This window comes from Sander vitreus, chromosome 23, assembly GCF_031162955.1.
Source record: "Sander vitreus isolate 19-12246 chromosome 23, sanVit1, whole genome shotgun sequence".
NCBI lineage: Eukaryota > Metazoa > Chordata > Actinopteri > Perciformes > Percidae > Sander > Sander vitreus.
The window spans coordinates 12,665,101-12,679,572 of NC_135877.1; the positions used below are offsets into that span (position 1 = coordinate 12,665,101).

Below are 14,472 nucleotides of genomic sequence, written 5' to 3' on the forward strand. Positions count from 1 at the left end.
ACAGTTATAAACTACACTAAATATTAAATTATGTGGTGTGTCATATGGGCAAGTGTGTAATATAAACATTAATTGAGTTTTTGCGATTATTTTTAATGTTCTTGTTTCATTATTCCTTTGAAAGTCTTCTGCAACTGCAATGTCTTGTTTCTTTCAATCCTGGATATGTAGATACCAATTATTTTATAATAAGCAAAAAGTGTCTCATAATATAGGCCTGGCCAGGCTCTACTTATTAATAACAAATAATGATGCCATAGATTATTTATTTGATGTGTCTTCATCAAAAAAATGCATCATCAACACTAATTTACACTGAATTAAGATGAAACAAATCTGACGATCTAATAGAATCATTATAATACGCATTTCAAATGTTTGTCAAGTGTCATTATAAAAAAAATAAATAAAACCTTTTGATGCGATTGGATTTATGGGCAACTTTGTGTTCATTACTTATTACATATAACTTATGTCGGCTTCGCATTTTGAGAAAAATCCCAAAAACTATGGCACACCTAACGGATGAAATTGCCCTTTTCCTACCTATTAGTGTAAGTCAGCGTGTTTCTCTGACAGTCAATACACATACACACACCTCTCAACATTCCCTCCATTTCTCTCCTGTTTCCCTTTCACACCAATTTAAAATTTGATTTATTAATCTTTTGGTTAAAAACAAACACAAAGGTCTCTGCCCACAACACCGTCTTGAATAACTTGTATGATTTCTTGTAAATGGGGTCGAATGTGATACCATCTGGAGATTTTCAACATATGAAAAAGGCTGAGAGGTGCTGTGCTGTCAAAGACAAACTTTCTCCCTGAGCTTTGCTACCTTTAACTCTTACTCCAAATACACACTCTCTTTATCTCCACCCCTTTCTCCGTTTCTCCCTGCCTCCTCCTGTTTGCTCTCACAGTGATTTGGTAGCAGATTAATTTTCTGTTAAAACACAAATTCAGCAGAAATAACCAAAGTGTGTGTGTGTGTGTGTGTGTGTGTGTGTGTGTGTGTGTGTGCGCGCATGTACTGTATATGTTAATGTGTGATCACAGACAAAGATAAGGAGCTATGTGAACGTTAATGGATGAAAAAACGGTTAAGCGGCGCAGAAATAACAAATTGAGGAGAAAAGAGAGCTTATATAATGTGCTGTTAAGAGTGACGTTGGTTGGTAAAATTACAAAATGTCACTCTCCCTCTCTTTCTGTCGGTCTTTCTTTTGCTTTACCAGAGAAAAAGGAAATCAAGTGATTGACAACCCGTCACAAAAAAAATAGAAAGTCAGATTGGTATGCAAACTTTGACTCCACTGCAGGTGAAACACATTTACAGTACCACAAAGATTGTAGGTGTGTGTGTGTGTGTGTGTGTGTGTGTGTGTGTGTGTGTGTGTGTGTGTTCATACAGTAAAACACTTCCAGCACCTCATTAATCAACTGTTCACCTGACAGCTTGACTGACACCTCCTCTTTCTCTCACTCACACACACACACACACACACACACACACACACACACGCCTTGTCCTTTTTTATTCCCAAAAACTGATGAGAGCTCAGAAGAAATAATTCTATGCTCTCATGGTAATTTCCTTCATGACTAACATATAATGACAGGTAAGAAACATAAGGAGGGAAAGATGGAGAAGGAGTAGAAGGATGAGGAGGATAAGAAGAAAGAAAGCTATTTTTAGTTTTTTCACATGCAAAAAAAAAAAGAAATGAGGAAATAATAAGTGCAGATTAGATAAAGGAGGAGTCAGCAGCATCTCTGGCTCCCTCTCAGACACTAGACTGTATTCTATTTGAAGGCGGCAGAGGTCATCATTTATTGAACAGGAGAAACTCATTAGTATGCATCTGATTTCAAACACACTCTGTCTCTCTCCTCCCCCTCCCTGTCCTGCTTTATGTCTGTCTGCTTGATTGTCTCTATCAATTATCTGCTCACACTCCATTTTTCCAAGCGACAACTGCAGGGACAGGAGGAAGAAAAAGGGAAGAGTTTTTTTGTTATTTATTTTTTTTATAGCAAATGGCTTGTAATGGTAGCATTCAACTGTATACTGGATTTTCTGACACACTTAATTTGTTGGATGTTACCGTCGGAAAAATTGTCTGAACCCTTCCTTACCCTTCATTTACAAATCCATCCAAAAATAGTGAGTGTGTATGTCGGTTTGTGTGTGTGTGTGTGTGTGTGTGTGTGTGTGTGTGTGTCTGTGTGTGTGTGTGTGTGTGTGTGTGTGTGTGTGTGTATGTCTGTGTGTGTGTGTGTGTGTGTGTGTGTGTGTGTGTGTGTGTGTGTGTGTGTGTGTGTGTGTGTGTGTGTGTGTGTGTGTGTGTGTGTGTGTGTGTGTGTGTGTGTCCTTTAGTCTGTCTGTTCACCTGACTGTCTGGTTCATCACCAAAAATACACACTGTCTTACAGCCCCATCTAGTGGTTGCAGTCTTACATGACAACATAATATTCTTGTATGCAGATTTCAATGATTTCAAGCGTGAACTGCGTGCATCTCCATGTATATCATCAATCATTTTTCAAAACAGCTTTAGGGAATAATTATCATCCAAACATTTTTATTTAAGTAAAAGCTCTTTTAGCCTCTTTCTATTCATCACGGTTTCTACTCAGTCTGTTAAAGTTGTTGCTGTTCTCAAAATTTTTCTAGGAGAAATAAATCTACTGAATAGAAAGTGATGGGTTTTACGATTTCAGTGGCAGTGATACTGGTTTGTTTGAAATAAAGAGTACTGGCAGGTAGCCTCAGTAGCAATAGCCACTATAGCTAAACAGACATCAATAACAGTGCCACCCATGGAAGCTAAAATGTCCCAAACATGAAATCCAATTAGGATGGCTTTGCAGTAGTGCTCACACTGTTTAATCTCTAAAAAGTGCAGTGCAAGAACAACAACAACAACAACAACAACAACACATCAATGACTGCTTAGCTCCAAACATTTAACAAGATCACAAAGATTTTAACTTTGCATTATGTCCCACCAAATACTTTGAATTGGAAACCAAAGAAGTACTTGGTTTTTTCTTACCTTCTTCTGCAGAACGTTAACTTTGCGTTCCTTGACGTCGAGCATGTCTTTGAGGTCGCTGATCTCTCCATGCTGAGAGCTTTTCTCCTCTGTCAGCTCTGATATCTGCTGACTCTTTTTTGCGAGGAGAGATTCCTTTTCCTCTAGACGGAGACGCAGCGCATCCACCTGCGCGCACGCACACACGCACACACACACACACACACACACAGAATTTAATTTAATTTCATTTCATTTATTTATTTATCTCGAACAATCATCAATGTTGCAAGACAAAAAAAAATTAAAAACATAAAATAAAACACAAACAATCAGAATCTAACAACAAAAAACAAAACAAAAACTAAATAAAAAAATATAAAAAGGATTAGTTCGAGAAGGAGCAGGCGGAAGCAAATAGCTTATTTGGTCCTGCCCCTTATTTCACAAAATCATATTATTACAAAGTAAATAGATATGCAAATACAGCATACAATCTTTCGGTCTTACAATAACTTACAACAATACAATAATATACAACGATACCTTTAAATTACAATTAAAAAGTCAGTAGAAAAAGCATGTTTACGAACCAAAGATGAATTTTCTTGTGATAAGAAATAGTACCGTTACATACAGCAACAACTACTAGTAGCAGAGGAACTGTACCTCAGTCTGCAGTATAGCGGCTCTCTGTTCCTTGGCAGTGAGTGACTCCTTGAGGACGTCCACGTGTTGTTTACTGTCAGAAAACTGATTGTTCAAAGTCTCCAGTTTGGTCCTGAAAGCCAACAGCTCGCTGTCCTTACGACTCAGATCCTGCTTTGCCTGTTCCATCTGAGTAACACACCACACGACGTGAAGAGAGAGAGGGGAGAAAGAAAGAAAGAAGACCCAGTTAGAGTGTGTAATAAAGAGGATTACATGCTATATTAAAATCTATTAAAATCCACTACAAGTTTTACTAATTGAGCACTTGTTCTAAGGTGCATGTTTTACTTATAACTCTATTGTGGAAGACCAAATGTAAAAGTAGAAATTTGTGGAAAAATGTACAGAATGGTGATGGGATTTTTTTTTTTTTTTTTTTTACCATTTTGTGGTTCAGTGCCTTGCTCAAGGGCACATACTGATATACTTCTTCAAAGAGAGGAGCTATAATAAGCTCTCCTTATTCACATTAAATGTAATAAAAATCTAACCTACTGTGTCAGCTAATGCTCAAGAAGCTGTGAGTTTGATCGAATATAATCAAGACATCTTTAGGACTTTTTTAGTAAAAGGAAAAAATATCTGTGTTTCTAACTGATCACCCTTTTTTTCTTTTATCAAGTATCGTTTCTTTATACTAGTATGGCATTTCAATTAGGTGATTGGGAGTGAATTTAACATGACACATTAAATGAATGGACCCAAACAACACAGGAGAATTAACTAATCCAAGGCACTAGTTGAGAGAAACCTCATGCAAGAAGCAAGAGAAGCAGGTTAGAGATAGGCATACTGTAGCTCAGCACAACTGCATTCTCAACTTGAAGTCTGTAATTGTACAGTTCAGACTGCTTGAAACAACTATTACTGTCAACAGCCATTGGTCATAGACAGACTGGGAAGTAAAGACCTCCTAACCCGTTCATATGAACAAAATAGCACACAAAATTAAAGCTGTTTAGAGTTATAATTGCTTGCTGCTGTCTAAACACACAGTCACACTACCGGGATGCTACTGAGAATCTACTCAAGCTGCAGCCATTAAGCAGTCAACCTGGGAGACAGAAAGAGAAGTAAAGAAACTAAGAAAGAAAGAGCAAAAAGACACAGAGGTGTGTCTCTTACTGCAGACACCTCCCGCTGGAGCTCATTGGCTCGTTGCTTTAGCTCGTCCTTCTCTGATTGGCTTTGAGATAGCTCTTCCTTCAGCTGCTCAACCTGGCAGAAGAGGAGGGCGTCACCATGACCACAACAAATCAGCCGCCACATTCACAGACCACTCTGACCACAAACGGCACATGCTGACATCAACATCCAATCAAACTTGAGGATATAGAAAAGAAGGGGGGGGAAAAAATCTACCATACAATCATATTCTGGTACATGGTTTTATTGATAATGACTTAAAATAATGTAATCCTTACCCAAACTCAATATCTAGGATATTGATACCGTAGTTTCAATCAGACCACCATCAAACACCCTCTCAACTGTTTCAATGGCTTCCTTATGCACTCATAAACAGGCCAAATATTGTTTTACACTGACTTGTCCATTGAAGGGATCTTACATGAGCCAGCGAATAGTTATCTTGGTTCATAGTTTCTCTTGACTAACAAATCCCCTGGAGGTTTGTGGTTGATGACCCCTGGTGTTAAATACATTTTAAGACTGCAAACATGCTGATGGTGTCTGTATTGGAAAAAAAACAAGGATGTAAAACATGGAATGTATTACTAGACGTCTAATGCATGCTAACAATGATATAATCATTGTTAGCATGCATTAACAGAAAGAAAAGGTACTGTAAGAAGGTGTACATTGCTTCCTTCCACAAAAATCACTAGAGACAAAAACAAACACTTTTTAACTCAAACAAGCAAAAGAAGCAAAGAAATCGACTGAATTCCCAAACTGGCTCGTCTCCCTCCATGACAGAAGTACTGGTTTGTTTTAATGAGCGTGGCTCCCACAGAAACTCTTTCAGTTACTGACACTTAAGTTGTATCCGTCAAGCGGAGAGAAGTCGAGTTATTTCCCTACAATCTTTGGAAACACGAAAAGAGAAAAATGATGTGTGTGTGTGTGTGTGTGTGTGTGTGTGTGTGTGTGTGTGTGTGTGTGAGAATCTGTCACCTTGTTTTTCATGAACTTGGAGTGAGATCTGTAGACCTCCATCTGTTTGATCTCCTCCTCCCTCTCCTCACTGCTCAGAGCTCCGTTGGACTTGAGCATGTTCACCTCCTCCTCCAGCTCTCTCAGGCCGCGCTCCATTGAGCTGATCTTTGCATCCTGGCAGGACATCAACATGCTCATGTTAAAGGGAAAAGACCCGGTGTGATTTACTGTACCGGAACCATACATATGATCATTTAATGAAATAGATTCCTTTGGTAATTCTGACAGATGAGCAGAGCTGGAAAGTTAATCAAAGAAAGTCCATATGAAAGGTAACATCAGATGGATTATGGGCTTGAGGAATGGAACATACATGCTGTTGATGGCAAGCTTGGCTAATATTGAGTTACTAACAGAATTTACAGCCTTGATCTTTAGTTTTTGCAATACCTAAACTAGCTGGTTTGGAGATGCAGTGTAAACATGACCAATATGACGTAGCTGACAATGAATAACTGTACTGATGTGAACATGTCTGCATTATGCAACTTTCGATCCTTTAAGTATAGCCTTTAATTTGTCAGATTTGTCCTGTCTGATCTCTTAATACTGGACACATTTAGGAGGCAGCCAGAAACATTTTCTGTTAATACTGTACTGTCAACTTTGCAGGGTTGAAAATCTGTGCCTCCACCAGAGGGAGCAATTAGAGTTATATCATAATTTTTGGTAGAGTTAGGAAATTCCTATTCTCCATTTTCTAGTGTAGGGTATAGAAAATATAGTTAAATGAAATGGCATTAAAAAAAAACATAGTTTACAGACTGTGGACACACTGAAGCTGGACATCAAAGGCAATCCATCTACACAAATAACTAATGAAAGCAAGGAAACATGCATGACATGACCATATTCATGCAGGGTCAAGGGAAAGTGTAACAGACCAGGGAAAGGAGAACTAAGGCTTTATGATACAAAGAAAGAGTATGCAGGCATTTTAGTAACCAAAGATAATTGTGCAACAAGCAGGTTGCTATCATTTCAGATACTTTCTACCGGGTTTTTCCTTTACCGTTTTCTATCACTTTGGGCTGGGCAATATTGAAAAAAATATTAATTAATTATTATTATTATTATTATTATTATATATATATATATATATAGTATTATTAATATTAATAATCCATCAGAAGACTCTCTATTATATACATATGATTAAATGTAAAGAATGATGTTTTCCATATGCTGAAAAATGTTCAGGTTGATGTATTAAAATGAAATCATTCTGACTCTGTGTTATGGTTTTAACTTTAGGTTATGTATCATGATGCATAATACTGAAAAAACAACAGTACGTTACACTGATTGATAATAAATATAGCTGACAGATACTGGATTTTTGAGGGCGATACCTGATGTCAATGTTTGGAGATTTTCAAAAAAAATTCTGATAACGATATATCGGCTGATTTACATGAAATAATCAACAACACATGTTTACCTTCATTTCGATGACTGTCTGCAAGGCCTTGGTCTTTGTTGATTCTGGAGCTGCTTCGTATCTCCTGTGCAGCTCCTGAGAGACACAGACAGCACGATGGTCAGCGGACGGCAGAGAGGGAGGCATAGAGGGATGGAGTGAGGGAGGAGAAGGTCGAGGGCCAGGACAGAAGGCGACTGATGGCGAAGGATGGAGGGAGGGTTGAATGGCTGGTGTAGGCCGTGGAGCGGGAGCAGGGAAGGACGGAGAGTGCTGGAGGGAGGGACGGACGGAGGAGGCCACGAGGAAAGAGGGATAGTGGGGAGGACAGGAGGAGGGGAGGACGACGGGATGAATGGAGTGGCGATGGGAATGAGGAGAAGGTGCAGGGAAGGAGGGAGAGGAACACAGTTGGTGATGGCGTGAGGGGGAATATGGAGGAGAGGGTTGAAAGCAGGGAGACACGTGGAAAGGAGGTGGAATAGGGATGGAGGGAGAAACTGGAAAAGAGGGAGAGATGGGGATGGAGGCGGGAATGAGAGGTTTCCCTCTTGCAGAGGCAGTGGCTTTTAGCCTCCTTGGGTCGATCCTTCCATCCCACATCCTTCCAACTGTGAGGAACGCTACTAACTAAGTTCACAACGTTTACGCCTCAAATGGGAATAATTGATCAAATCTGACAGCCTGAAATGATGCTAATTCAATAAATGAGCGCCCAGCTTTGAAACCTTCCAGTTCAAATTAAATCTAAAATGGCCTAGAATCTCCAAAAGTCCTAATTAAACAAAACAATTCCATCCAAATGAAGAAATCCAGTCTTAAGGCTTCAAATGCTTGAAAATCAAACTACAACATGCCACCATACACTAAACTAAAGTAATATTATACATTGTTAACAAAAAAAACTACAAGAATTTGGAAGATCTTCACTACATTCTGTTCCTAAAATTTTTAAAAGTTCCAATTTAAATACTCTAATTTACTGAGCTGTCATCACATCACAACTCACTAGTCAAATGAAGTGAGAGCAAACGGGGAGAGAAAGAAGGGGTGTGCAGATGTAAAGGCACAAAAGAGAAAGAAAGGACGGGGAGAAAGAGTATGAAAGAGGGAGGGAATGAAAGCAGAAGGGAGGACGTAGCAGCGTATGCATCACTGCTTTTCTTTGGAGAAAACACACTTAGAGGTTGACAAAGACAGCTAATGCATGGGCCAGGAAGCACGAAAACACACATATGTGAAAGGGATAGTAGGGTGGCTTAAGGCGCTAGTATGAATGCTTATGCGCACACACACACACACACACACACACACACACACACACACACACACACACACACACACACACAGATATTCCATTGTTTGGTAATCAATTCCACAGCCGTGTCACAGCCGTAATGATTACATACAGTAATAGTCTCACTTTTTACTGCTGCACGTGCGCTCCATCCCCACTATAGGGACACATTTTTGTAGAATTTTGAAAATAGCTGCAGGAAGTTACAAGGTCTGGTCTGTTAATTAGTGAAATGAAAAAAGAAGTGTCAGCAGTGCAGCAGGAAGTCTGCAACACAAATGTAGAATAGATACTTCTACATTTATTTACTTCTGTAATGTTCACTCTAACCCGCACTAAAACTGTCTTCCAGATATTGCAAAATCATATTTTAGTTTTTGTCTGCTTTGCATTTAACAATGTCTGTTGTTGATAAATACTAACAAAAAAAGAAACTCTGTCCAGCACACTGATGCAATGTGAAGCAACATGAGCCAGAAAATGTGTTGGAGTAGGAACAGTCCTAATTATGTTTTGAAAAAAAAAAAAAACACTTCTTGCAGCCTAACTCTCTTACTCAATCATGTGCTGCGATGCATCACTTTCTCTCTCTGTGTGTGTGTGTGTGTGTGTGTGTGTGTGTGTGTGTGTGTGTGTGTGTGTGTGTGTTTAAGTGTATTTCTCCCTAACAGCTGTAGCCCATGGTGCATTCGGAGCTGGTCTGATAACAGTTGTTTTTTGTTTCAGTGTAAGTGAAACTGTTGTCAGCCTGGTTGCTCTTAAGATAAATAATATTATCACACATATAATGTTATACTGTATTGGTCTTTCAAAATAACATTGAAAAAAATCAGCCTGCACACTGACACTTGTGTCTAGTGACACTAATGTGTTAGTACAAACATATTTTTATTGTGCATGTTTTCCTACTGTAATTGTTGTCTGCCATATTTGTTGTGTGCATTTGTATGAGACATGAGCAGGTGCAGAAAGTGGAAACAAATGTCCCTCCTGGGACAATAAAGGCTATCTATCATTGATGACTAAACATTTCGTTTTCATCTATTCCCGGTCTGTTACACCTCAAAACTGTCTTTATCTTTTGTTTTATCTTATTCCATTAATAATTTCATTTTCAAATAACTTGTACTAAAAAAAGTGTCAACAGTTAATGCTTCTGAAAATGAATGTCCAGGAAAGATATATCAAAGTGCATCAAAGGCAAGTTGTATACTGAAAATAAACATTTTGTTCATGAACAAATGAGTGTCCATCTTTCATAATTTGTTGTTCATTAACATCATCTTACCACTAGAGGGAGCTGTTGTATAAAACAACAAATGCGTTGATGAACGGAGAGAGTTGCCAGAAAAGAGACAAAGTAGAAAGAATAGGATAATGTGTGCATTCCTGTGTATTTGTATGTGTGTGTGTGTGTGTGTGTGTGTGTGTGTGTGTGTGTGTGTGTGTGTGTGTGTGTGTGTGTGTGTGTTGTATCTAAACCGAATTATGAGCCAAGAGTGAAAGCAGCCAAGGGCCTTAGTATGACATGGTTGGATTTGCACACACTCACATCTGGCTGTAAACGAAAGACACACACCCACACACATGGGAATGCTTGAATGCACTTTGTTTCTCCTTGGCCAGTCACACACACACACACACACACACACACACACACACACACCTCTCTGAGTTGTAGCATCTCCTTGTCTTTTTGCTCCAGTAGGCCCTCCAGTTGGTGGATGGTCATCTCAGCATCGGCCAGTCGCCTTGTTCGTTCATGGTCCTCCTCAGTTGCCCGTGACGACAGGCCTTTGCTCTGCAACATTTCCAGTAACTTTTTTATGGATTCATCCCTGTTAGAAAAGAAAAGATTTAAAGCTACACTTCACAGTTTGGCAACCTAAAATGGCAGCAAGACGCCCCTGAAATTATGCAATAGTATATTTGACACTTTACCTGGCAGTTAGTGTGTGTTTCTGTGTATCTATCCTCAGCTCCATTTCTTCCACAGTCTTCCTTAAGAGGAAGAGCTCTTTCATCTGTCGCTCGTACTCGCTGTGCAGACGCATGAAGTTCTCTTCTGTCATTTCCTGAGGAGGAATGGGCTGGTTTCCGAGGTGACTGGACTCGGAGTAATCGGACTGGAAGAGTTGATTGAGATCTCGCTGGATTCTGAGCTCATCTTGTAAAGCCTGGATGGTGCACTGAAAATGCTGTAGGTAGAGAAAGAAGTCACATTTAGACTTATAAATGTAAGAGATGATCAGTAGTGTGTGGATGTTGTTGTGAAGCTGCTGAGGAGATTTTCACTGTTCCATTGCACAACAGGACTATAAAACATTTGCAGAGGTCTGACATGGTTTTTAATCAGTACTATCGATTTAACCTATATTATACCAGGAACTGAGATTTTGGGCTTTCCAAACTATTGCACTAGGTTATGTACGAGGCATTGCAGTAAACTACCCAACAACCCAGGCAGAGGTTTTTCTTGTCTTCTTGGAAATCTTGGGCCAGGATTCGTTAGTAGGGATGCACCACTCTATAACGCCGGATCAGTATTCGGTTTTCAGTGCCACAGTAAATCCTTGCCTTCTGTTAACTTACATAAAAATGCAATGCAATTAACACAGTAAATTATACAGATCTGGGGAAAAGTAAGGCCAAGTATTGTATCAGTTCTCGGCAGATACCCTGAGTTGAGGTATCGGAATCAGGAAAGAAAAGGCTGGTGCACCCCTAATGGTTATTGATGTAAACCTGTAAAGCCCAAAGAGGCATTGTAGGATATTGAGCTATACAAAAAAACATCACTTGACTGCAGTGATCAATAGATCAATGTGTGTGTTTAAAAATCACTGAATCTGATTAATTTGTACTTGGATCAAGGCTGACATTTGCAATGTTAGTGTAAGTGACTGGCTGACTGATACAGCATACAGTATGTCATCTTGAGTGAATGAGTGTCTGATAAAAGTGTTGACAGGTAAGTATCACTACCATTATGGCTGAGGACAATGTGACATGACTACCCCTGAGACAGTGTGTGTGTGTGTGTGTGTGTGTGTGTGTGTGTGTGTGTGTGTGTGTGTGTGTGTGTGTGTGTGTGTGTGTGTGTGCTTGCATGTGTTGTCACTATAATGTCCTCAGGCTTTTGTAAAATGCGTCACACATAACCTGAACAACAGCCAGGACATCACCACACGAGTCACGGAGTATTTCCAGAGATAAAAAATAATGCAGGTAGCAAAGTGCTTAGAGAGATGTGCATGAATGAAAGTTGAAGTAAACAGGAGATTAAAAATGAAAGAGAATGTTAAGAGGTTAAAAAAAGGCAGAGATGCTATCGTTCCCTTGCAGTTATCGTTAATCAACATTGACAGGGAAGAGAACGAGATTAAAGAAAAAGGGAAAGAGACAGATGAGTGGGGAGACAAAGAAAATCAGTTCTTAGATATTAAGGAAGAGAAAGGAGAAGAACAAAAAAAGAAAGATAGTGATCACAAATACACTTCATGCTCACACAAACAGACACAGAAATAGAAAAATAGATTATATCAAAGCTCCTGTCTTTTATGATACAGTAGCTCTGCTTAATGTTGCATGACAGCCAGGGCAGTGCGTTTCCTGCTTTGTCTTGTTCTGTTCATTTTTATATTCCCATTGAGACAGATGTACAGAATATTACAATAAAACACAAAATCCTGTCCTCTTCTTATTCTATTACTGTGTTTGTGTGGGTGAGTGGGTTTGTCTGCTGACTCATACAATAGCTCTTCACACACACTTGTCGACGGCTGACTCTGACATTTATAGGTCTTCCCTGAAGACTGAGAGACAGACAGACAGACAGACAGAGTGATAGAAAACATCCTTTCCTCTCTCTGGTTTAATCACTCCGTCTCCATGTCAAGAACATTCCTCTCTCAGACATTCAAACATTGACCCACCATACAATGAAAATATGCAATAATTTGCACAAAATCTCATTTGTTTTGTATAGTGCATCAATACAAAGTTCATTAGCTGATCAACAGAAGATTAATTGAAAACAATTCTAATTAAAGCTGCAAGCAGCGATGGACGGGCCCTCGCACCTCTGCGCGAGTCAGGGTTACCGGTGGATGCCGCTCCTTGCGACCGTACATTTGCGCGGCACTCAGACACTGCAAATTGTCACCAATGAAAAGGGAACTCCCTGCTGAGTTCAACGATACCTCACACAAGGGTCTACCTTAAACAGTTCAAATGGTATGAAAGGGGCGTGGCTTAAGCATAGGGGGCGGGCCAAACCATCACCAATGAAGAAGGAACTCTCTACTGAGTTCAATGACACCTCACACAAGACTACCTTAAACGGTTAAAATGTTATGAAAGGGGGCGTGGCCTGAGTAAGTGGGCGTGGTTAACGTATAGGGGGCGGCTCAGTATCACATGTCGACCACACATTATAAGTTCATCATCATCATGTAAATCGGATGATGTTTGTCATATAAGGTGCATTTCCTGTTGCCAGCGGGGGGCGCTATGACCAAAAGTCAATTTTGGTCTGTAGATGTCCTCAGACCTGGACCCTTGACAATCGTGAGAAATTTCGGGCAGATACGACAACGTACACTCAAGTTACAACAATTTCTTTGTTCATCGCTAAACACTCAAAATGGCCGCCACGCCCACACCGTTTGACGAAAAGTTTTTCTTTTAATAACTTTTCATCTTTAAGGTGTTGAGATGGTACAGACCAAATTTGAAGACCGCCGGATGAAATCTACAGGAGGAGTTCGTTAAAGTATAGCACCTTGAGTTTTAGGCCTACTTCCTGTTGCCACTAGGGGACGCTATGACTTTAAGTAAATAACGGCCTTTATTTGTCCTCAGGGTTGGACTCTTATGAATCCTGAAAAGCTTCGAGCCAATTGGACAATGTACACTCAAGTTACACCCACTTCCTATTTCGATGGCGTAATGCACAAAATGGCCGCACGGCCACGCCCTATGACTAAAAGTTTTTCTTTTAACAACTTTTCATCTTTAATGTCTTAAGATGGCACAGACCGAATTTGAAGTTGATCGGATGAAATCTCTAGGAGGAGTTCGTTAAAGTACGACGTGGAAATGGCCAAAATCGCACTAATTTCAACATTAAAACATTTAATTAAAAATGGCGGACTTCCTGTTGGGTTTAGGGTATGGCTACAATGACGTTTTCTGTGCGGCTTGACATGATACATATGTGTACCAAGTTTCGTGAGTCTACGTTAAACGCACTGCAGAGGCTCAATTATTTTTAATATTGTAGGAGGCGCTAGCGAGCCATTTTTGAACGCCTATTCCCGAAACCCTTAAAATACGTACATTTTCACCAGACTTGATGCGACCGCCAAATTTGGTGAGTTTTTGAATATGTTAAGCCCCTCAAAAAGGCAATTCATTTGCCAGGAAAAAGAATAACAATAATTCCTTCAGTTCCAATAGGGCCTTCGCCGCTGTCGGCGTTCGGGCCCTAATTAAATTTGGTTTATTCGGTTTAAGTATCAAAAGAAAAAATTTAACATTTAAAAGTGTGCAGCTTTCTTCTATCTAATCTCATTAAACCTAATCCTTCTGGGCGTTTTTGGCATTTGTCCTTATTTTTCTGCACACACCCTTATACAGCTGTATTTGTGCCAAAAAGAGTGAAGCGTGCGCACACACACACACACACACACACACACACACACACACACACACACACACACACACACACACAAAGCCTCAATGGTCTTGCTCAAAGAAACGTAAATCAGTGTGTTGCTGAAGTCAGTCAAGCAAATACATTGTGAACACACACAGAATTTTAAAGA

General features: G+C 39.7%; 1 protein-coding gene across 3 annotated transcripts in view; it reads right to left on the reverse strand.

Annotated features, from left to right (window-relative positions):
- Window positions 1-14,472, reverse strand: part of LOC144511993 (ELKS/Rab6-interacting/CAST family member 1-like) — a 123,302-nt gene that overhangs the window by 85,757 nt on the left and 23,073 nt on the right. For 2 of the 3 annotated variants that reach the window (XM_078242508.1, XM_078242507.1), the window contains exons 5-11: window positions 10,586-10,842; window positions 10,311-10,482; window positions 7,369-7,443; window positions 5,886-6,041; window positions 4,875-4,967; window positions 3,708-3,875; window positions 3,060-3,227 (exon numbers count right to left, since the gene is read on the reverse strand). In XM_078242508.1, the coding sequence (XP_078098634.1) occupies window positions 3,060-3,227; window positions 3,708-3,875; window positions 4,875-4,967; window positions 5,886-6,041; window positions 7,369-7,443; window positions 10,311-10,482; window positions 10,586-10,842 (1,089 nt within the window). The remainder of the gene's footprint in view (window positions 1-3,059; window positions 3,228-3,707; window positions 3,876-4,874; window positions 4,968-5,885; window positions 6,042-7,368; window positions 7,444-10,310; window positions 10,483-10,585; window positions 10,843-14,472) is intronic. The other variant, XM_078242509.1, reaches the window with a different exon arrangement.